The sequence below is a fragment of the Tyto alba genome, unplaced genomic scaffold, assembly GCF_018691265.1.
Source record: "Tyto alba isolate M040663 unplaced genomic scaffold, T.alba_DEE_v4.0 Super-Scaffold_40, whole genome shotgun sequence".
NCBI lineage: Eukaryota > Metazoa > Chordata > Aves > Strigiformes > Tytonidae > Tyto > Tyto alba.
This window is the reverse complement of record NW_024881316.1, coordinates 33,662,292-33,684,315: the sequence shown is the minus strand read 5'-3', so window position 1 is coordinate 33,684,315 and position 22,024 is coordinate 33,662,292. Positions and strand designations below refer to the sequence as shown.

Genomic DNA, 22,024 nt, shown 5'->3' with positions numbered 1-22,024 from the left:
ATGCGCTCTGGTTGAGCTCAATTTATACTGCATTGCTGTCATGAGTAAAAATATCATAAATAAAATTCAGCCTAATTTCAGGCATGTTTATTATTCTTGGGGTGGAAAAAAAATAAAGTAAAATTTCCAAAAATCTTAACACCAACTTTTTTTATGTAAGTTTGTTGGCAGGTTGGTAAGATTTTGTGTGTGGGGGGGGGGAGGTTGTGCTTTATTTTTCTGGGTTTATTTAAAGATGAGAAGAATACTAACACATAGATTAATCTGGTGAATTCAGGTGGCATTTTAAATGGGAGTTTCTGTTACTGACTCCCTAAAGAGTGCTTTCATAAAGCCCTCCAGTGATCTCAATCTTTTGGATGCTTTAAGAAGCTTGCCTGAAAAGTGGCAAATGAAAGCATGAGGATATAAAAGTCATAGTTACAATATTTGCTTTTGTTGGTTTTGTTTTTATAAAATAGACCATTATTAATTCTAAGAAGGGGATATTATGTGACAGTGGAGTGTAGGTGGCAAATAATATTAATATACTTGGAGATGGTTTACCCTTACAAAGCTTTCATCATTTAAAAAAAGTAATATTAACATGAGATTTGTAAATGCAGCTCTAGATGTGTTCTCTAACATCAGATATTTTGATGTTAGTCAAAGGTTTAGGTTGCCTCTGACTTCTCAGCTCTGCATTAAGTCAGAAGCTGTGACGTCTTGATAATTGGGAGTTCAAGTAGTGACTTCTGCATCAGGATACTTATCTACAGTGCAGCAGGGCTGCCATTGCCTGTTTGAAATGTGACAGTAGGGAACATCAAGGGAAGAATCGTACTTTGAGGAGGAAGCAAGGCTGAATACTTCTTTTCCTTGTCATACTAGCTAAGAATTAATTGGTGAAATTTTGATAGCAACTGCAGAGTATATTTCACTTGGTGAGACATTGTAGTCATGTTTTGCTGATGATTTTTTTATCGTTTTCAATTTAGTATTTGATATGGAAAATAGCAAGGGGGTTTAAGGTACAGCTGCAGGAGAGAAGCTGGGACACTGCACAGGGAAATCAGAAAATGTCAGTGGTAGCAGTGGAGCTAATGGTGAGTCACATTTTGGGAACTTGTGTTAATATATAAAAAGTGATGGGAGGAATTCAGGTGCCTGTATGTGAATATCTAAAGTCATTTTAGGTGCCTGGGAATGTCAGAGACATCTGTTTAGGGCCGTAAGATACTGGAGCAGGCTGTAAGGGAGGTGGACTGTTCTGAACTGGGAGCTGGATGTCAGGCTAGATGCTGACTTTTCTGATATTTTTGTGTCTGAAATGGCAGTAGAAGCCTGTGTGTGGGCACTGAGTCACTACAATCACTGTTTCTTTTTAATCTTTAATTTTTGGTGTGGTTTAGGTTTTTTTAAGCCTGCAACCTCTTGATTAGCTCTTCCTCCTACTGAAAAAATAAAGATAATTATATGACAGAACTGTTGTACTGCTCACCCCCTTTGCATGATGATACTTTAACTGTACAGTAAATGTGACAGACCTTTTGTTTTCTTAGTTTATTTATAACTTTTTTGTGGGAGAGATAGCCTGTTTGTGCAGTGCCTGGTAAAATTGTTGCTGGGCTTTGTATGTCAAATGTAGATTTAAAATTTATTTTTTAACTGATTTTAGGGTTGGGTTTTAAATAATATCCGAATGTTGCAATTTCAGTTGTGTATGTTTACATGGTTTGTGGACATTTGGAATATGGGGAGTTTGGATGCCTAAATCTTCTTTGGAATTGTCCCTTAAACTGCAACCTGGATTTTAACCCTAAATTTAACAGTGGGAGTCACAGTCCTTCCTCCTTTTCCTCTCTTTTCTTTCTCTTGTTCCTCTTCTTGCATATCTAAAATGTACATAGTTTATGGTTTCTTTTGTCACTAGACATTCATGTGTGCCTGCAGTTCTTCATATTCCCAGAGCTGCTGTCATCTTAACTGAACTGGGTGTTTTGGCTTCTTTGCCAGTGTTTTTATGAACAAGGCATTTGTATATGTTGGTTATCTGATGGTTGTGGTGCTGTAGGCTCAGGTTGTGTCTAAAATATCCTGACAGCAGTGTGTTTATCTATATATGCTTACTTGCTAAAGGAGAAAGGATGATGCAATACTTCTACAGTCTATGTAAGCAATTTAAAGTGGAGCTAGATTGTTTGATTTAAATCTCTAAATCTAAACTAACTTCTCAGTGCTAAGTGTAGTGAAGTTCCTGCCAGCTTCTTCTTGTCTCTTTTTGGCTAATGTTCCACTTAGTTGGGAGTGCAGAAAAATTTCACTGGCTGCTTCTATGTGAGAAGAAAAGTTAGAACATTTGCCTGGGGAAGCCACTGGTCTTTGGTTTCTGCCTGGTAGAGAGTAGCCTAACCAGTAGGCTTTAGCTAATGCTAAACTGGAGTTTTTCCTCTGCTGTTACACAGCAGTCATGTAAGAAAAAGCCAGAGAATGCCATCATGTCATCTGCTGGTGAGGAGAAGGGTGATTGGAGGCGGATGAAGTCTTGTGTTTAGCCCATGACTTGTTCTGCATCCAGTGAAACTTAATTTAGGTGCAATGAATAATAATTCAGCTTCTGGAGCCATATGCGTATAAATTTGGTGCAGTGATACTACTGATTCTCTGAATTTAGTAGTCCACAGCTTTTTAGGAAGTCTGAAATGGTTCTTAATGGCCTGCCTTAACCAAGAAGCACCTTTTCTGTCTTACATATTAGAGGTTAAACACATATAATCAGTCAACAGAAGTTATGTTAAGTTGGAGTAGCGAGTTAACAACGTGCCGTGACATGCAGGCACGTCTGGATAAAGGTGGTGATAACTGATTTAAGAAATGGTGTTTCTCAGAGTTCTGTATGGCTGCCATTTAGATATCACTGTATTTCATAAGATTGAATAGTCTCCGTGTTCTGCTTATGTATATAAAGGATGAGGGTTATATTGTAAATAACTAGCATATGTAAAGTATGTAAATGTATATGGGTATTCTTATAATGTTACATATGAAGAAAAATGTATGCAGATAGAAGACTACTATGTATTCTATTCAAAATATATACTTAGACAATACCTAAAAATTAGAATAATGTCTGTAAGTTTCTGAGAACTAAAAAGATTAAGCATTTGACTTTTCATTGAAATGTACTGCATTTCAGTGCACATGTCTCCACAGCATTTTGTTGAGGAGAATGGCAGGTATTTGTACCCAACCAATAATTTATTGGCATATACAATTCATGCTTTCTAATGTCAATTAACTCTCATAACCTTTATTTATGCTTTGCCTTTTTTTTTTTCCTTTCCTGAAATACAGATAAGCTTTGTTATAGACGGATTTTAAATACTGTATGAAGATGGCAAGTCTGATGAGTCAGAGTCTGTTGACCTACGTAGAAGAAGGAAATGTTCCTGCTCTGAAAGCACTTCTTGAGAAATGCAGGGATGTAGATGAGAGAAATGAGGTAAGATGATTTTTTGAAAGGACAGTTTCATATTGCAGATTATTAGTTACAGAATGAACAATTAGTGATATCACAGTGGTTATTTAATACACAAATTTCACTTTTATTTTCAAGTGATTGCTTACCTTTGCACAGACTGAACACACAGTATTCAATCTCTGTCAGGACCTCAGCGTTTTTCATTGTATTTATTTTCAGAATGTTCTTCTGAGCTGGAAAATGCAGCTCCATTTACTTTGTGAATGGAGATTCTACCTGTATTTCTGCAGCTAGGGATTGTTTCTTAGTTCACAGATCCAGCTGCATATGCATTCTTGCCCTGTCCATTTGGGGGTGAAAACTGGGATGGTAACAAGTCTTCCCCCCCATCCTGGTTTCCAGGCAAGAGAAATTTTGTTATATGATCCAAATAGGAACATATTTTGCAATTTACTCCTAGTGGATGCTCATCCGGATGAAAAGGTGTATCCAAAAAGTAAGTCTAGATGTAACCGGGAGGATTAAATGACTTTGCCAGGATTACACATGAAGTCTTGATGCACAGTCGGTAGTTTAAATGTGGATTATTCGGAATCCTGGGATATTGCAATAATTGTTAGCTTCTGCTTTGTCATGTGATTTAGTCTGATTTGAGCATATCACCACCAGCAGTTTAAGTGAACATGCTGCAGTTTTGTTATACTGCACTAAAGATTCCTGAGAGTTTCCTGGGAGGTTTGATTCATGCAAATGTCTGTTGCTAGTGACTGTTACCATTGTTTTGCACGATGTTTAAAAGTCAGGTTATCTTGATGCACTATTAAGTCTTCTGTATATTTTACAAATAAGTTTAGATGATTTGACTAATTTATTTCATCTTCTGTCATATTTTCTGGTTTGTAAGCATCTGGACTTTTCTTTCATCTGGATGTACAGCTTGTATCATCAATTCTTATTTTAGTTCTGATTTTCTAAATAGAGTCGTGGAACTGGAACCTTGCCGACTTATGTAGTGTATTAATTGATTAGAATAATAGAAAAATTCACGATAGAAGGGACCTCTGGAAGTCATTGGATTCAGTCTCCTAATTGCAGGACTGAGTTCATTATCACATCATGTTGGTCAGGGACTCAAGCAAAATTTGAAAGTCCTCAAAAGGATGGAGAACCTGCAGTCTCTCTGGGCAGTTCTCCAGTGCTAAACCACTCTGTTTAAAAACGTTTTCCTTATGTTTTATTGGGATATTCTTTGCTGCATCTTGTGACTGTAGCTTCTTGGCTTCTTGTTGTGTCTCTGAGAAGAATCTGCCTCTTTTCTCAGATTGGGGTGACTCCCCCGGGAGGCAGTCCCTAGCCAGTACTGTTGCATGGGGTCCATCTGTTCCAGTCTCTGCATTTGCCTTTTTTGAACTGCAGGGGGGTTGTCAGCCCATTTCTCCAGCCTGTTGAATTTCCACTAAATGGCATCCCTGCCCTCCAGCATCAGCTACTCTCCACAGATTGGGGCAGTCTGTAAACTTCCTGGGAGTGCTTTCTGTTTAATGGTTCTGGATGTTGATGAAGATGCTACAATGTTAGCCCCAAATCAAACCCTCCCAACTGGGCACCAGTTACTGTGAAGAAGCTGACCATTACCCAGGCAGTTTGTTTACTCATCTTGTAGTGTATGGAAGACTAGCTTTGGAATTCATATCTCTCTTATTTTATTTTTTATTTTCCTTTTTTTTTTTTTTTTTGTTAAGTCAGTCTTGAGAAGTGCATGTTCTGTTGCATTATTATTTTAAACCTGCATAAGATGGAAAGAATGTTTTTGGAAAGAAGTTAAATGGTGTATATTATGTCAAAACCAAAAAGCATCATGAAAATGTGAAAACAATGTATGGAATTTAGCCTTACCGTAGTTATTAAATATGGTTTTGATTTAAGACAGTTTTCTTTCATTGTTAGCACATTCATTTTGTGCTGTGTGTGTGCATATGCTGAGGTATTTGAGATGGGGGAATTTTTAAGTTTCAGAGCATACACATGAACCTCACCACCTGACAGGCTGTGTATATGAGAAGAGGAATAGTCACTTCCCTCTGCTGGTAATTCCTCTCAGCAGCATGGCCAAAATCAGACACATAGTCTGTGTTGACCTTATCGACAGTGTCACTGCCTTCACTTTCTTTTCTGAATTTTTCTTCTCCTCTTGATGGGACTAAGTGCACTCCTGGGTTTCAGTAACTGCCTTTTTTGCAGAGATTGTTTCTGATACTGATTTTTTTCAGACTTCTGATATATTGCACTGGAGAAGGTAGTTTCTAGAGACAAGCATGGTTTGCATCAGTGTTAAACCCATGGCGGAGGGCTGTCTGTGCATACCAATGATAGGAGTTTTATTTAAGTCTTAGCTCTTAATTGGAATTCAGTAGCATCGAGTACAATTCTGTTTCTAGTTTTGGACCTGCCGAGACATCTTTTCTTCTTGGGTAAAAAATACCAAAACAGGAGTACCAGTGGAGTAGGTATAAAAAGATTGCTGACAAGCCAAGGTTTGCTGGTGCCAGGACCTCAAAGGTTGCAGTGACTTGTCCAATGGTAGGATCACCCACATTGTTACCAACCCTTTATATCATGACTGTGATCAGTTGCCAGAAAAACTAGGATGTTCCAGTCCGTTTATGTATGGATGGTTTTGTTGGATTTACACCAGCAGTTTCAGTTAAGTGGAGCAAGGGTCAGTCTCTCTGCCTTTTCCCTGTGCGTCCTTTCTCCTGTGCACTTTCTCCTCTCTCATACCAGATACATTGATTACTTAGCAGTTAGTGATAGATGCTTCCCTTGTGTGATGCACTTTGATCTTGACAGCCTCCGGTTTCCTTTGACGTGCTTTTCTTTCTGCTCTTCTGCTCTTGATACTGAAGTACTTTCGGCATCTTGAATTGTGAATCATCTGTTGTCTTACAGACTAGAGAGAGCCAATTTGTAAAGTAACACCACTGAATGATTTCACTAAAAAGATGCAAGTGTGCCCCTTTAATTTGGATATTCCAGTACTCATTTAGCTGTGATGTACAGATCCACAGTACTTGATGTGCTCATAAGAAATATGAGCATTTAGTTGTTGTGGAATGTCTAAACTCTTGGACAACTTTTGAGAATTAATCTGGATGTCACAGGTGTAGTAATTATCTTTTGTTTCTGTGTTGGTGAAATCTTCATGATTTGCTGAAATGTTGAACCTGTATTTGAGAATCTTCTAGCAAAAAGGGAAGAATGTTTTCGGTACCCCAATAGAAAAGTTTTACATCTGTCTAAGAATACCAGAGCCAGCCTACAACTGTATGACACTTGTTACAAGAGGGGATCATTTTCCCATCCACAACCTCCTCTTGCCCAGAGATACTTTTGTTCAGTTTGTGTTACCCTTTTGTGTTACCTGCTTGTGGAAGACGATCACAGTGATAACCATAGTAAATGTTCAGAAGGAGGTGAGAAGAAATCTCATGTTTAAATAGGGATTTTTGTATGTGTTGCTAAATCACTGCTTGGAAGGGACCTCTAGAGACTGTCTAGTCCTGTGTCGTGAGGTGGGTTGGTTGGTGTCAGCTGGAATCCAGCACAGGGCAGTCCCAGCCTCTTTTCCGTGGACACCCCGTATAGCTCCATTGATACCAAAACCTGGACACCTACGTGCAGTATGGTGAGGTTTCTGTCTGCCCATTTCTCCAGCCTGTCAGGGTCCTTTGGGATGGCAGCACAGGTATCTGGTTCATCAGTCTCTCTTCCCAACTTTCTATTGGCTGCAAAGGTGCTGAGGGTGCACTCTGACCCGTTGCCCAGGTCCTTAATGAAGGGGTTAAAGAGAACATCAGTATTGACCCCTGTGGTTCTGCAGTAGTGACTGATCTGCAGCTAGACACTGTGCTGCTGATCACAACTATCTGAGCCCCGTTCAGCCAGTTTCAGTCCACCTCACTGTCCATTTTGTCTGTGTGGATGTTGTAGGAGACTGTCTAAATCCTTGCTAGGGATGGGATAAAGAGTGTCTCAGCTCTTCATCCACTGAGCCAACGATGTCATTGCAGAAGGCAGTCATATTGGTCAGGCATGATTTCCCAGATCTCTTGGCATGTGCATTCCCAAAATACTAGCTTGCATAAAAAGAACTCGTCTTAAAGAGCAAAAGCATCAGCTGCTCTCTCCTCTGAAGAGAGCTGTTCTCTTCTAGAAAGTAGTATTTTCCTTCCTCTTGATTTTTTTGATTTTTTTATGACCAGACCTAAATACTACTGCATGTTGATACAAAAGATACTTCATGATCTAAAAACAAAGGTATAAATTTGAATGCATACAATGTCTAAGTTTATGTTGTTATAACTATATGAGTGCATAATTTCTCCCTGCTAAAAATTGCACTGTTAGATACCCTGTTGTATCCTGTCATGAGTAATACTGCTGGATATCCATAATGTCATGAGAGGATTCTGTGAAGACTAGTTAGGAACTAGTTGGTGAACTAGAAGGCTTTTTTTGAAAGAATAAGTGTATTTCTGTGATTTGTATTTTTTCATTTATTACTTTTTTTTAATACATAAAGAGCAGAAAGAACTCATCAAATATCTTTATTAGTATTACTGTTAACTGTTTTACTAATGCAGATTAATGATCTTACTATATTCTGATTCTGCATTGATTTTTATTCTTTTCAGGGAAATTTCTGGTATATAACCCCTAACATGTAGCATTTGCGTTACTTAGAGACTAGATAATTTGAGTTTTCTATATGGTACAGACAAAAGACAAGAAGTGAGGTCAGGAAAAATTCTCTTCATCTATTAAGCTTGTTGAAATTAACAAATTTACTGTCAAATTAGGAAGTTATACTTTTCATCATGCAGAGCAGTTGTATCTCAGAAGTTTGTTGACAGAAATAGGCTGATAGAAAGGTGACAGATTGTAACTGACTTCTAAAACATCCTTGAAGGCAAACAAACCAGCTTTTCCATCTTTCATCTTCCCTGAGATGAGGCTGTCTGTTAAGAACCTATATTGCACGGGGCAAGAATGCTGTCTGGATTTGGTATACTGTCAGATGAAAGTGTGGTATATAACTTGACTTTTTTTTTTTTTTCCAAGACTTCAGCAAGAAATCTTACTGCTACTCTGAATCTGTGTGCATGTTTTAATGGCTGTTGTGGTTCCTAAGCTAGATTTATTTATTTATTTCTAAACAATGTGACTGAGTTACTTCAAGATGTAAAGATGTAACAGGCTGTATTAGAAATGTCTTCAGTGGGCAAATTATTTAGAAAGAAGTTTAACAATGTAACTTTTTTTTTTTTGGTAGCCATTTTTATTGTCTGATACTTATTTTTTTGTTTCATTTGGGTTTTTTATCTCTTATGGGACAGGGTTTAATATCATGTTCTCCATTTTTATTGCAAGTTTACTGCATGGTTTGAAAACCAGTCCTTCTTACTGCTGCTTGCTGACAATTAAAAACTGGAAACAACTTCATGTTCCCCTGTAGTTTTTTGCCTTTAATTGTTGATATATGTGCATCATTTTCATCAGTTCCCAATGCATCACTTTTCCTATCATTTTGATTTCAGAATGGCCAGACTCCACTCATGTTGGCTGCTGAGCAAGGCAATTTAGAAATTGTCCAGGAGCTTCTCAAGAAGGGAGCTAATTGCAATTTGGAAGATGCAGTAAGTATTAGTGCTTTATTTGATGGTACCTAGCAATAGAGGCAGAAGAAATTTCAAGAGGCAGTCAGAGAAAAGGAATTTGTTAATGTTGAGGGGAGGAGACAAAAAAATGAAGGTGGAAAATTATAACATATAAGAGAAATTTTATCTGAAATTGTTTGACTCTGTGTTCCTCTGATTCAATACCTCGTAAAGAATAGGGATATTTAACATGTTTTAAATGTCTGAGAGTCTCTGCTGAATCCTGGTGCTGTTTCTTCTGGGAAGCTAGTGCTAAGAAGCAGTAGTAATAGGATTGGCAGTTGTTGACATAAAAAGTTAGGTAGAATAGAGAAATACAGCATCAGAAATGAGGTCCAAGTAATTTTGCTTGTCTTGGTTATGTTGTGGTATGTGAAGATTTTTTAAATTTTTTTAATTTTTTTTTTTTTGCTTGGTTTTGGTGTTTTTCAGTAAATACTGATGGAGAGTATAGGTTAAAGGATTATTTCAGATGAAAGCCAGAAGAGTGGCACAGGAGCGTTTCAAATGTGTGAATTGTCTTCCTGCCTTTGCAGGAGAGGTTGACTCTGGGTGAAAGATGCCCAGAAAGGGTGAGTGGAACAGAGGTAATGTTAAAAAGTTTTGAAAGGTCTGTACGTTGTTGTGGGATGGAAATCTCAATCCATCCCACTTCTGCCAGTTTGATGACAGTGTTAGCAGTGGATGCCCAGAGCCTGGAGAGGGGTCACAGGTCAGCAGAAGAACACCTGAAGAGCACAAATGAATCCCAGCCACTCAGCTTCATCAGGGGCTCCATTTAAAACACCTCTATGCAAACACACCCAGCATGGGGAATAAACAAGAGGAGCTAGAGATGTGCACATACCTGCAGGCCTACGATCTTATTGGCATCATGGACATGTGGTAGGATGGCTCCTATGGCTGGAGTGTTGGAATGGAAGGATACAGGCCCTTTAGGAAGGACAGGCATGGGAGATGAGGATGGAGTGTCTCCTTCTGTGTCAGTGACCAGCTGGAGTGCATGGAGCTCTGCCTGGGGATGGGTGAGGAGCTGACCGAGAGCTTATGGGTCAGGATTAAAGGGAGGGCAGAGATAGGTGATGGTATAGTGGGGGTCTGCTACAGGCCACCTGACCTGGAAGACTGAGTGGATGAAGCTCTCCATAGGCAGATAGGAGCAGCTTCACAGTCACAAGCCCTGGTCCTTATGGGAGTCTTCAGCCACCCCGATATCTCTTGGAGGGACAACACAACAAGGCATAAGCAATCCAGGAGATTCATGAAATGCATTGATGCTAACTTCCTTCTCCTAGTGATAGAGGAAACAAGGAGGAGAGGTGCTATGCTGAACTTTGATCTCACCAGCAGGGAGAGGCTGGTGGGGAATGTAAAGCTCAAGGGCAGCCTGGGCTGCAATGACCATGAAGTGGTGGCGTTCAAGATCCTTAGGGCAGCAAGGAGAGCATGCAGCAATCTCACTACCCTGGACATCAGGAGAGCAGATTCTGGTTTATTCAGGGATCTGCTTGATAGAGCACCATGGGATAAAGCCCTGGAGGGAAGAGGGGCCCAAGAAAGCTGGTTAATATTCAAGGAAAACCTCCTCCAAGCTCAGAAGTGATGTATGCTGATAAAGAGGAAGTCAGGCAGAAACACCAGGAGGACTGTGTGAATGAACAAACTGCTCCTGGACAAGCTCAAACACAGAAGGGAAGCCTACAGAGGGTGGAAGCAAGGACAGGTAGCCTGGGAGGAATACAGACAAATTGTCCAAGCAGCCAGGGATCAGGTTAGAACAGTCAAAGCCCTGATAGAATTAAATCTGCCCAGGGGCATCAAGGGAGGCAAGAAAAGCTTCTATAATGGTGATAAAAGAAAGAGTAGTGAAAATGTAGGACCCCTCTGGAAGGAAATAGGAGACCTGGTTACCTGGGATATGGAGAAGGTTGAGGTATTCAGTGACTTTTTTGCCTCAGTCTTCACTGGCAAGGGCTCCATCCACACCGCCCAGGTTGCAGAAGTCAAAGGCAGGGGCTGGGAGAATGAAGAACCGCCCACTGTAGGAGAAGATCAGGTTCAAGACCTAAGGAACCTGAAGGTGCACAAGTCCGTGGAACCTGATGAGATGCATCTGTGGGTCCCGAGGGAACTGGTGGATGAAGTTGCTACGCCACTACCCATCATATTTGAGAAGTTGTGACAGTCCGGTGAAGTTCCCACTGACTGGAAAATGAGAAACATAAGCCCCATTTTTAAAAGGGGAAAATAGGAACAACCAGGGAACTACGGGTCAGTCAGTCTCATCTCTGTGCCCAGCAAGATCATGGAGCAGATCCTCCAGGAGCTATGCTAGGGCACATGGAAAATAAGGAGGGGATTGGTGACGGCCAACATGGCTTCACTAAGGGCAAATCGTACCTGGCAAATTTGGTGACCTTCTGCGATGGGGTTACAGCGTTGGTGGGTAAGGGAAGAGCAACCGATGTCATCTACCTGGACTCAGGCAAAGCATTTGACACTGTCCCTCATGACATCCTTGTCTCTAAATTGGAGATACGTGGATTTGGTGGGTGGACCACACAGTGGATAAGGAATTGGCTGGATGGTCTCACTCAAAGAGTTGTGGTCAACGGCTCCATGTCCAGGTGGAGAGCAGTGACAAGTGGCATTTCTCAGGGGTCGGTATTGGGACTGGTGCTGTTTAACGTCTTTGTTGGTGACATGGACATTGGGATTCAGTGCACCCTCAGCAAGTTTGCCAACACCACCGAGCTGTGTGCTGCGGTCAACATGTTGGAGGGAAGGGATGTTGTCCAGAGGGACCTGGACAGGCATTAGAGGTGGGCCCATGCAAACCTCTTGGAGTTCAACAAGGCCAAGTGCAAGGTCCTGATAATAGGTTAGGGCAATCCCAAACACAAATACAGGCTGTGCAATGAGTGGATTGAGGACTGCCCTGCAGAGAAGGACCTGGGGGTATTAGTGGATGGAAAACTGACTATGAGCCAGCAATGTGTGCTTGTAGCCAAGAAAGCCAACCATATCCTGGGCTGCATCCAAAGAAGCATGGGCAGCAGGTCAAGGGAGGCTGTTTTGTCCATCTACTCAACTCTTGTGAGACCCCATGTAGAGTACTCTGTTCAACTCTGGGGCTCCCATCACAAGAAGGACATGGACCTGCTCAAGTGGGTATAGAGGAGGGTCACAGAGATGATCAGGGGGCTGGAGCACCTCCACTGTGAGAAGAGTCTGAAAGAGTTGGGGTTGTTCAGCCTGGAGAAGTGTCTAGGGAGGCATTATAGCGACCTTCCAGTACTTAAAGGGGGCTACAGGAAAGATGGGGAGGGACTCTTAATCAGGGAGTGTAGGGATAGGATGAGGGATAATGGCTTTAAACTGAAAGAGGTTAGATTTAGGTCAGATACAAGGAATAAATTCTTCTCTGTGAGGGTGGTGAGACACTGGCACAGGTTGCCCAGAGAAGCTGTGGCTGCCCCCTCCCTGGAAGGGTTCAAGGCCAGGTTGGACGGGGCTTTGAGCAACCTGGTCTGGTGGAAGGTGTCCCTGCCCATGGCAGGGGGGTTGGAATTAGATGATCTCTAAGGTCCCTTCCAACCCAAACCATTCTGTGATTCTGTAATATTCCAATGAAGAGTGATAAACAGGAAAAGGTTGTTACTTGTGGGTCTTCTGCATTTAGTTTAATTGTAGCAATGTAGACATCTAGGAAATGTCTGTTATGAAACCTATCATATAAAAAAAAAAGAAAAGTGCCTTTCTCTGGAGACATTTTATTATATTTGCTGTAATTGTTACTGTTCCTATGCTTATAGGAAGAACAGTTACCATATAAACTGTTGCTATGTTGATACATGAATAGCACATAAAACAGTACTCCATACCAGGACATGATTTGAGCAGTGAATGGAAGGATAAGTGTAAGGCAAGAGGAAATGTATCTTCTGAATAGACCATAAGTCTAAGAAGCTGTGGTCCAAAGTCTTCTGCATATTAGACCCTTGGGTGCTGTCACCCACTGTGTGTGGAGACAGATCACCACCATTTTCTGTAGTGTTGGTTGCCATCTTGTCCCCACCCATCAATTCTCAATGTTTTAACCTCATTCTCTAATCCTTTGTAGGTGTTGCTTCCTCCATAAAATGTTTAAGAAGTTAACGTGCAGTGAACTGAGGAGTGGAGAGTGATGGATGTTGGGTAGGAAAGGAGATAACTGGAGGGGCAATTTGGAGTAGTTGTTGTTCTATATTTTTATGTTTATATGTGTATAACTGACAGTCTGTGAGTTTATTACCTGTTTACTTTTTTTCTTTTTAAAGGACAGCTTTTTTAAGGGATTGTGAATTTCCTGTTGTAGCTTAAATGCTTGAAAAACAAGGTAATTGAATTGAAATATCAAATACCACTTAAAAATTTTAGTTTGTTTTTTTTTTTTTCTAGGATAACTGGACAGCTCTTATTTCAGCAGCCAAAGAAGGACATGCAGCTATTGTAGCAGAGCTACTCAATTATAATGTCAGTTTGGAGCATCGGGATTTGGTATGTATTGTCCTAGTGTAAAAATAAAATAGTTTTTAGTAAGAACAATAATTATGAAGTTGGAGATTTTCAGATCTGTAAAAGAAAGATCATTTATTCTTAAATTATGCACTCAGTACTGTTAAAATGGAAAAGAGCATATATTTAAATATTGTTTTTACAGCTGTAAAGTAGTTGCTTTAACGTTAATAAAGACAATTTGTTTTATAGGTTGTTTTTTTTTTCTTATAATTTGCTTTGGAAAAAAGCTAAACTGAAGAATACTTTGATTTATGGGTGTGTTTTGTGTGGGCAGGGTTTTGGGGGAGTACGGTTGGTTTGTTGGGGGGTTTTTTGCTGTTGGTGTCTTTTTTTTTTAATATGAAATTTAAATTTTAAATGTTAACTTTTTCCAAAAGATACCTGTCCATATTTCCTTTTTCTCTGGACAACTGTGATTATTCATATAGCAGTCCTTGTTCTCGATATCTTGGAATTTGTTTTCAGGCATCTTGCCAAATTTTTTCTGTTGGAAAGTGGGTGCTATGGTCCAGTCCACCTAAAGAAACACAGAAGCTGCTCACATGATTAGAAGGTTAGATGCCTCTGAAGAGCTATAGACCTGTCTCTGTTGACTGAAGAGGGAACTGGGTACCTGCAAGGATTAATTTTGTTCTGCTTAAGTTAGAGTATGGAAAACCACTAGGGGAGTGTTCAAGTGCTTCCTTTAATTGAAGTTCCACTATGAAGGCTGAGGCATCTTACCATGTCCTGTTAATCTAGGTTTTTAATAAGTGTAATGTTAAGCACATCCACATGGGCTGTGTTTGATTTCTAGGCCTGTGTCAGTCTGAGAGGGATCTTTTACCTCTCCAAAAGTGTATTGTAAATAAATAAACAAAAATTTTGATTACAGTTATCAGAGGCTTGTTATTTTTAAATTGATTTTGATTACCTGACCTGTCAAATGCCTTAGGCAGTGAAAACTTATTGTCTCCTAGTTTATAAACTTGAATAAACACACCAATGCAGTTTGAAATTAATTGCTCTTCTTACTCCCTTAAGAGGATATATGATTTGCTTCTTCATGAAAAAGTTTACATAGTTACTTTATTACATAGTTACTCTATGAAGGCCAGCTGTCTATTACACAAATCAAAAGTAAATGCTTCATGTTAGTTTATTTGGATTCTAGATTTTTGTTTTAAGATAGTGCTCTCTTTTTGGTTTGTTTATCCAGTGATCAGCTTTGTATGCACTTGAAGTCTGAACCGAGTGTTTACAGCAAATTCAGCAACATTTAGTACACTATATATTCTCCCATTTTGCATACAGCAGCAAGTTAGTACTTTCATATGTGTGCTTATTATTTATCCTACATAAGTAGGATTACAAAGCTGTGTAGTCAATCCTTACTGTATTTTGGACTTGCAAAACAGCCTTAAAACAAATACAACATGAAATAAAAGTCACTAATTATGTTTCTAAAGAGTATTTTTTCAGGTTTTACTTTTCTTTGAATTCTGCTCTCAGGGAGGATGGACTGCTCTAATGTGGGCATCATATAAAGGCCGTACTGAAGTAGCTAAACTGCTGCTTGAGAAAGGAGCAAATCCAAACATCACAGGAATGGTAAGTTTTAATCTTAACCCACCCCCCAAAATGTTTGAAATCCTGAACTGTACATTCTTCTTACTATCTTGATTAAATATTTTGCATTTTTTGCAATATAACATTAATCACTATGCTTTATTTATAAAGAGATTGCTTTAATAATCTATATGACAGCCACTGGTTTCTGGATTCATTTAAAATTGTTTTCATTAAAGCGTATGAGTGTTTAGCTCTTAATATTCAAATTAGCAGGAGAGGAAGTAACAGAAAAGGTAAGTAATGAATCTAAAGCTACTTGTAGAACAACTAATTTTTCTGGGTCTGTAGAAGTTAATGGAATAACTAATATGTGCAATTTAGAAACAATAATGTGTTTTGGTTTTTTTCGTAATAGCTACCAAATGGGCTAAATTATATAAATATGTACCATACATGTGTGAGAGAATAAAAGAAACTAAAATTTTTGAGATTTATTTAATTTTATAAGCATTTTGTATAGAAGTGTGAGCATGTTGAAACTTGAATGAACAATTTGTTTATACTGTCAGCTCTCTGGTGTTTGACACGACAGTGAACCATCAGGGAAGAACATTAATGACTTACCTTTCCCAGTGTCAATTCATCTGGTTTGCATATGCAGCTTCTGCATGCATGACACGACTGAGCTGCAGTCCTGATTACGTGGGGATATTATGTAGCTGTCTGTTGCTTTTCTCTTACATTACAAATGTTTGTATTAAGATGAAGATGTGAATTTTCAAACCCTGGTCAAGGAGTTATAAAACAAAATTGATGCAAAACAGTAGACCTCTTCCTAAATATCTAGACATGGTACTAGGCAACAGTTACTGATATGTAGTTAGATTTATTTCTGTATATTCCTTTTTCTATGGGTTTATTTCTTTTGGATCATTGTGATCAATATTGTTCATGAAAGCTAATTAAGACTATGTTTTTGGTTTTGTTTTGTTTTTTTTTTTTTAATTCTAAGCAATACAGTGTTTATCCAATTATTTGGGCCGCAGGACGAGGCCACTCAGATATAGTACATCTCTTATTGCAACATGGAGCTAAAGTGAACTGTTCTGACAAGGTAAGTTACATTTATATAATATTTAATTTCTTTAATGGTTGATACATTCTTTGTAAAAGAAAGCTTTATTTAAAAAAACCCCAAATCTATGAGTTTTTTATTGGAAAAACACTTTTTTATTTCATCCATGAGATTAGAATTAGTGTGCTAGAGTAGGTCTTTATATTTGCAGGAGGTTATATAATATGCTGAAGATGGTTGTGAACATTTATTTCAGTGGAGCATATTTCTAAGATATTGGAAACCTGCTATCCTAGGTTACATAGAAAAATAATTTTTACAGCTATCATCTGCAAAGGAAAAATTAAAATGGCTTTTCAAATGCTGTGTCAAATTCACAAGACCAAATTATGTATTTGTAAAAACTAAAGCAGTAAAGTATAGGATGAATACTATATTGTCCGGGGATACTAAAACCAAAGAGCAATATGATAAAGTGTTACAAATGTTTTTTCAGTATGGAACCACCCCACTGGTTTGGGCAGCAAGGAAAGGTCATTTGGAGTGTGTGAAATACTTGCTGCAGATGGGAGCTGATGTTGATCAAGAAGGAGCTGTAAGTAACTGTTCGTTTTCTGGTGATAGGATGTGGGTACATACATCTGTGTGTTCTGCTTTACTTTATAATACAAATACCAAGAAATACATAAAACCAAGATGAAATATTAATGTTGGAACATAGTACTTTTCAGCTACTTGCAAACTACATGTGAGGATTATTTAAACTTCTTTGTGCCTGTATTGACAGCTGACATGCTGCTATGTAAAGTGTAAATTTTAATGAACGTAAATTTGGGTTATTCTTCTCTGAAGGTTAACACTGTCGCAATTTGTTCTCTACCCAAGCCTGATATGTCAAACAACTTGTTCCTTGGCACTATTTGAAAAGTAAATCAAACACAAAGCATCTTTTGAAAATAATAATGGCTGTTGTGCCTTTTCAGAAGTTGGAAATTTTTTAGTGGTCTTCAGCTGCATAATGGTTATAAATAAAACAGATTTTAATTTTTTATTGTATAGGACACTTAAAATGCTTATCAAAATAAAAAGGAATCAGTAAAAATTAAGTGGAAAATCAGGACGGCTTTGGTATTCGTATGATTTTTTTCTGAAGTTCTTCAGAAAAAACTTTGAGTGGTATTGGCAGGTCTGGGTGCTCTGATAATGCTGTGTTCCCATATGTCAAGGAAATTATTTTACCATCGTGTGACATTCAAGAGTTAAAATAAACTGATCAAATGCAAATAATAAAGCTCAGAAGTCTTCTCTGCTATAGTACTTGGTTTATTTCTTTTTTAAAAAAGCATAGTAAGTTCACTTTAAAACATAAAACTGAAGTAACATTTGAATAGTTAAGAAAGTAATGTCAGTGAATGTTCTTTTGTTACTTAAACTGCTGATATAATGAAGTTTTCTATATCCACTGTGCAATAAAATCTATTGTTTTTGTTTAAAGAATTCTATGACTGCGCTTATTGTAGCAGTGAAGGGTGGCTATACTGATTCAGTAAAAGAGATACTGAAAAGGAACCCAAATGTAAACTTAACAGATAAAGATGGAAATACGGCTTTGATGATTGCATCAAAGGAGGGACATACTGAAATTGTGCAGGATCTTCTTGATGCTGGAACTTATGTGAACATTCCTGATAGAGTGAGTAAATTTTCATCATAATTGTGGTTTTAGATATATGTAATAATAATTATATATATATATATATATATATATATATATATATATATATATATATATATATTTATTTAAAAACCAGTGTATGCAAATCTGGGGTAGGTGATTTTTTTGGCTTGAATTTTTCTGCCACCTAGGGGTATTTTTATGTATTGCTATTTTACAAGTGTGTTGTGGCAAATGTTGCTTTGTGAATGCAAAGGATAAACTGCAGAAACTACTCTTTTTCTTTGAGATTCTTGAATTGTGAGTTTTCATGGGGCATGGAAATGATTTATGGTTGTGTATTTGTCATATCTGTAACATAAGACTAATACTGAACTAACTTCGAGGTTTGGGGTGAGGTTTTTGTGTATTAAAACACTTGGTAATGCTGTTAACATTATATAACAATGGATATTACAAAAAAAAAGTATAGTTTGTTCAGCATCTACCTTTATCTTTCACAATGAAACTTTTTACTAGGAAACATGCATATTAAATGAGGACCAGCTCTGGGTTAAGACATATGAATGTAACTGTTGAAAGGTGCACTGTGTACCTGAGCTGTGATTGCATTATTCAATCGAGACATGCAGTATGGGCAGTGCCCAGAGTGTGAATCTTTTATGATGAAACAGGAAAAATAAATGTAGCTAAAAGTATAAATAATAAAAGTATAGCTAAATCACAGGTGTGGAATTAAATAGAAAGCTCAGTAGTAGTAGATCGTTTATCAATCACATTCATTACGTACCTGGCTGAAAACCAAGAAATTTTCCTTATCAGAACCTACTCTAGCATCTGAAACTAAGACTACTCGTTGTTTGATGTATTTTTGCAATACAGTCAGTACTGAAAGCTGTAATTTGTCCTTCCTAAAAGCACAGGAATGCAGACAGTTGCAGAATTTTGTGACAGAAGAGGTAGGAAGGGAGATTGCAATGTATTTTCTTAAATATTCAAAGTTTTGCTTTGATATGTGGTTGATATCAAATTCGTTGTCACATGCAACACTGCAGCTCAGTACATAACTATCTAAGAAGTGCACTAAGCTGATTCCTGACATGTAGGAAAATGCATCCAAAAATCCTTTCTAAATTACGAGGCAAATATTAGGAGGTTTTCCTCTCTTCTCTGCAACCCCAAGCAATTCCGTTTAGGGGTTGGGAATTCAGCCTCAAAACCATATTACTTCTCTGAACTAAAACACTGATCTTGACAGAGGTGCTTAAGTTTAGGTATCTAACCACCTAAGAGCCCCAAAGGTGCAGTGCTTGGCCTGCTTCCGACACTTCATCAAAACCTGACCATCAAGAGGTCACTGCAGACAGTCCTATGCAGTGATAGAAGCAACCAGATAAATCACTCAGAATTGCAATTTTGTTTTACATATATACAACTCCGTTTACCACAGCAAAATTTTTTTATTTTGATCAATTTGAGGTAAAAGCAGCCTTTTACTTATTTTCTTTATAACAGCATACTGTATGTAAACAGGATAGCAGTCAAATCTTCACAAAAAAAAAAAAGGGATAAAAGTCTTTAAAATTCTTGAAGATCTTTTGCCAACTGTGAAATATCTAAAGGAGAAAGCCAGCGTTCTTCTCTGATTGTAAAGAGGTTGTTACTGTGAGTGGTTGGTCTTCCTATGAACACAGAGAACAGCTGGATTTTTTCATATTGATTATTAATTTGTGCTGTTATTTTTCAGGATAGTGGCTTAAGCCGGACTTAATTTTGGGGGTGTTTGTTTTGCCATAAATATATAAGATTTCATCTCTGAAAAAAAATATGAGAAATTGGAGTCCATAGTTTTTTTCTTCTATATACTGTCGTGGTTTAGGCCTGAATGGCAGCCAACCACAATGCAGCAGCTCTCTCTCCCTTCCCCTCCGGCAATGAGAAGGGACAGAGAGCCAGGCTTGGGGTTCAAGATAGGACTGGGATGGGGAAAAATCCCCCTTTTATGATCACGAGCAAAAGGCAGACTCGTTAGGGGAAGAAAAAAAGAACATACATTTATTACAGACACTAACAACACATAACAGAGTAAGACAGTGAGAAGCATTGCCACATCTTGAGAACACCTTCCCTTCCCCCCATACCTCCCTTCTTCCCGGGCTCAGCTCTGCTCCCGATATCTCTACCTCCTCCCCCAGTGGCACAGGGGCAGGGAATGGGGGGTGCAGTCAGTGCTGCCACTTCCTTCATGTTCGGTGAGGGGAGTGTCCAAAACTTGTTCCTCCTGCTCCATCGTGGTCCCCCTCTCACAGGAGACAGTCCTCCACAAACTTTCTCTGACATGAATTCCTCCCATGGGCCGCAGCGTTCCCCACACTGCTCCGTCATGGGTCACTAACTTCCTCCGACTGGATTCCCTCCCACGGCTGCAGCCCTTCCCGAGCTGCTCCGGTGTGGGACTCCCCCGCATGCTGCAATCCTCCCAGCACTGAATTACAGCAGCAGGGCTGCCTTTTTCCATGAGACCCCGGCCTTCTTCGGGCACAGAACCTTGATCAGCCGAGCAGGAACAACAGGCCGTAAATCAATGTCTGCTCCACCGTAGATCTTCATGGGTGGCGGGGGGGGCCGCCCTGCCGTCTCACCACAGGATACAGGGGGCTCTCTGCTCTGGCACACCTCCCCCCTCCTTTCTTCCTCCGTTCCTCCACTGACCTTGGTGTTCATGCAGCTGCAGCAACTCCTCCTCACAAGTCCAACTGCCCGTCACCACGTCCCTTCTTAAATACGTTATCGCAGAGGCGCAGCTTATTGGCTCAATTTCCCAAACAGAAGTGGAGCTGACTTGGAGCTGGAGGAGCTTCGAGAAGCTTCTCGCAGGGGGCCGCCCCTATAGCCCCCTCCCCTGCCACCAAAAAACTCCATCACTCACTCAACCCAGGACATATACCCATTTTTCACACATCAAACTATTTTTTGTATCTTTCTTTAAAATGAGTGCAGATTTCTTAATGTAAATAGGCATAATGTGTATTTTGAGGCTATAGTTTATTCCATGTTGCATTTCTTTTTACTAAATATTATTAATTCATCTTCAATATTCTTTCACAATTTTTCTAGAGTGGAGATACAGTGCTGATTGGGGCTGTTAGAGGAGGTCATGTTGAAATTGTGAGGGCCCTGCTCCATAAATACGCTGATATAGATATCAGAGGCCAGGTAAGTACAGCAGTGGAAATGTTAGAGTAGTTCTTAAAGAGGATGTGAATTTGACTATCAATTATGCAGTGTTTCTAAAAACAGGGCTTTAAAAACTTGCTCAGTTTACTCTGTAGGAAACTCAGATTCCCATCAGATGTTAAAACATCATGTTGCTGTGCAGTTTTTGAGTTAAAGACATGTCATTGTAATGACTTGTTAAGCAGCATTTTTTTTTCAGTTAATTTGTATGATGGTTGAAAAATAAAAGATGTAAATTGAACTTATTTCATCTGCACTACTGAACAGATTTAAAATAATGAAATACTTTGAAAAACACCTTAATATTATTTTAATATTCAATATTTAAAATTTAATAGCAATATATTTAAATACAATATACTTTAGATTGTATCTCTTGTCAGTGCAGTTCTGTCACTATGCTTTTGGTTGGTCCTTGTCTCCTTCACAAACTTCCTGTCTTGCATTAAGCAGTGTTGTCAGAGATTTTCATGTTTTCTACCTACCCCTTCTTTCTATTTTTGTCCTTTGATTAAGGTATTGTTTTTATTCTTTTACCGAAAGCTCTCTTACTCAGCATGGTACTTGTTTTTATTGTTATATTCAACTTTCTTTTGCGCAAAGCTGTTCAAATCGCGCTGCTTACAGGCATGTATGTACTGCTAAGTTTGAACACAAAACTAACTAGTCACTGAGAGCTGCAAAGATTCAGTGCCTGCTGTTGGTGCAGAGCCTCTCTGAGAAGCCAGGAAGCTTTTAGTTTGGAGAAA

General features: G+C 38.8%; 1 protein-coding gene across 9 annotated transcripts in view; it reads left to right on the top strand.

Annotated features, from left to right (window-relative positions):
* Positions 1–22,024, top strand: part of KIDINS220 (kinase D interacting substrate 220) — an 82,660-nt gene that overhangs the window by 3,948 nt on the left and 56,688 nt on the right. For all 9 annotated transcript variants that reach the window (XM_042802997.1, XM_042802996.1, XM_042802995.1 and 6 more), the window contains 8 exons: positions 3,334–3,481; positions 9,058–9,156; positions 13,618–13,716; positions 15,229–15,327; positions 16,301–16,402; positions 16,860–16,958; positions 17,859–18,056; positions 21,156–21,254. In XM_042802997.1, coding sequence (XP_042658931.1) covers positions 3,368–3,481; positions 9,058–9,156; positions 13,618–13,716; positions 15,229–15,327; positions 16,301–16,402; positions 16,860–16,958; positions 17,859–18,056; positions 21,156–21,254 — 909 coding nt within the window. In that variant the 5' untranslated portion in view covers positions 3,334–3,367. The remainder of the gene's footprint in view (positions 1–3,333; positions 3,482–9,057; positions 9,157–13,617; positions 13,717–15,228; positions 15,328–16,300; positions 16,403–16,859; positions 16,959–17,858; positions 18,057–21,155; positions 21,255–22,024) is intronic.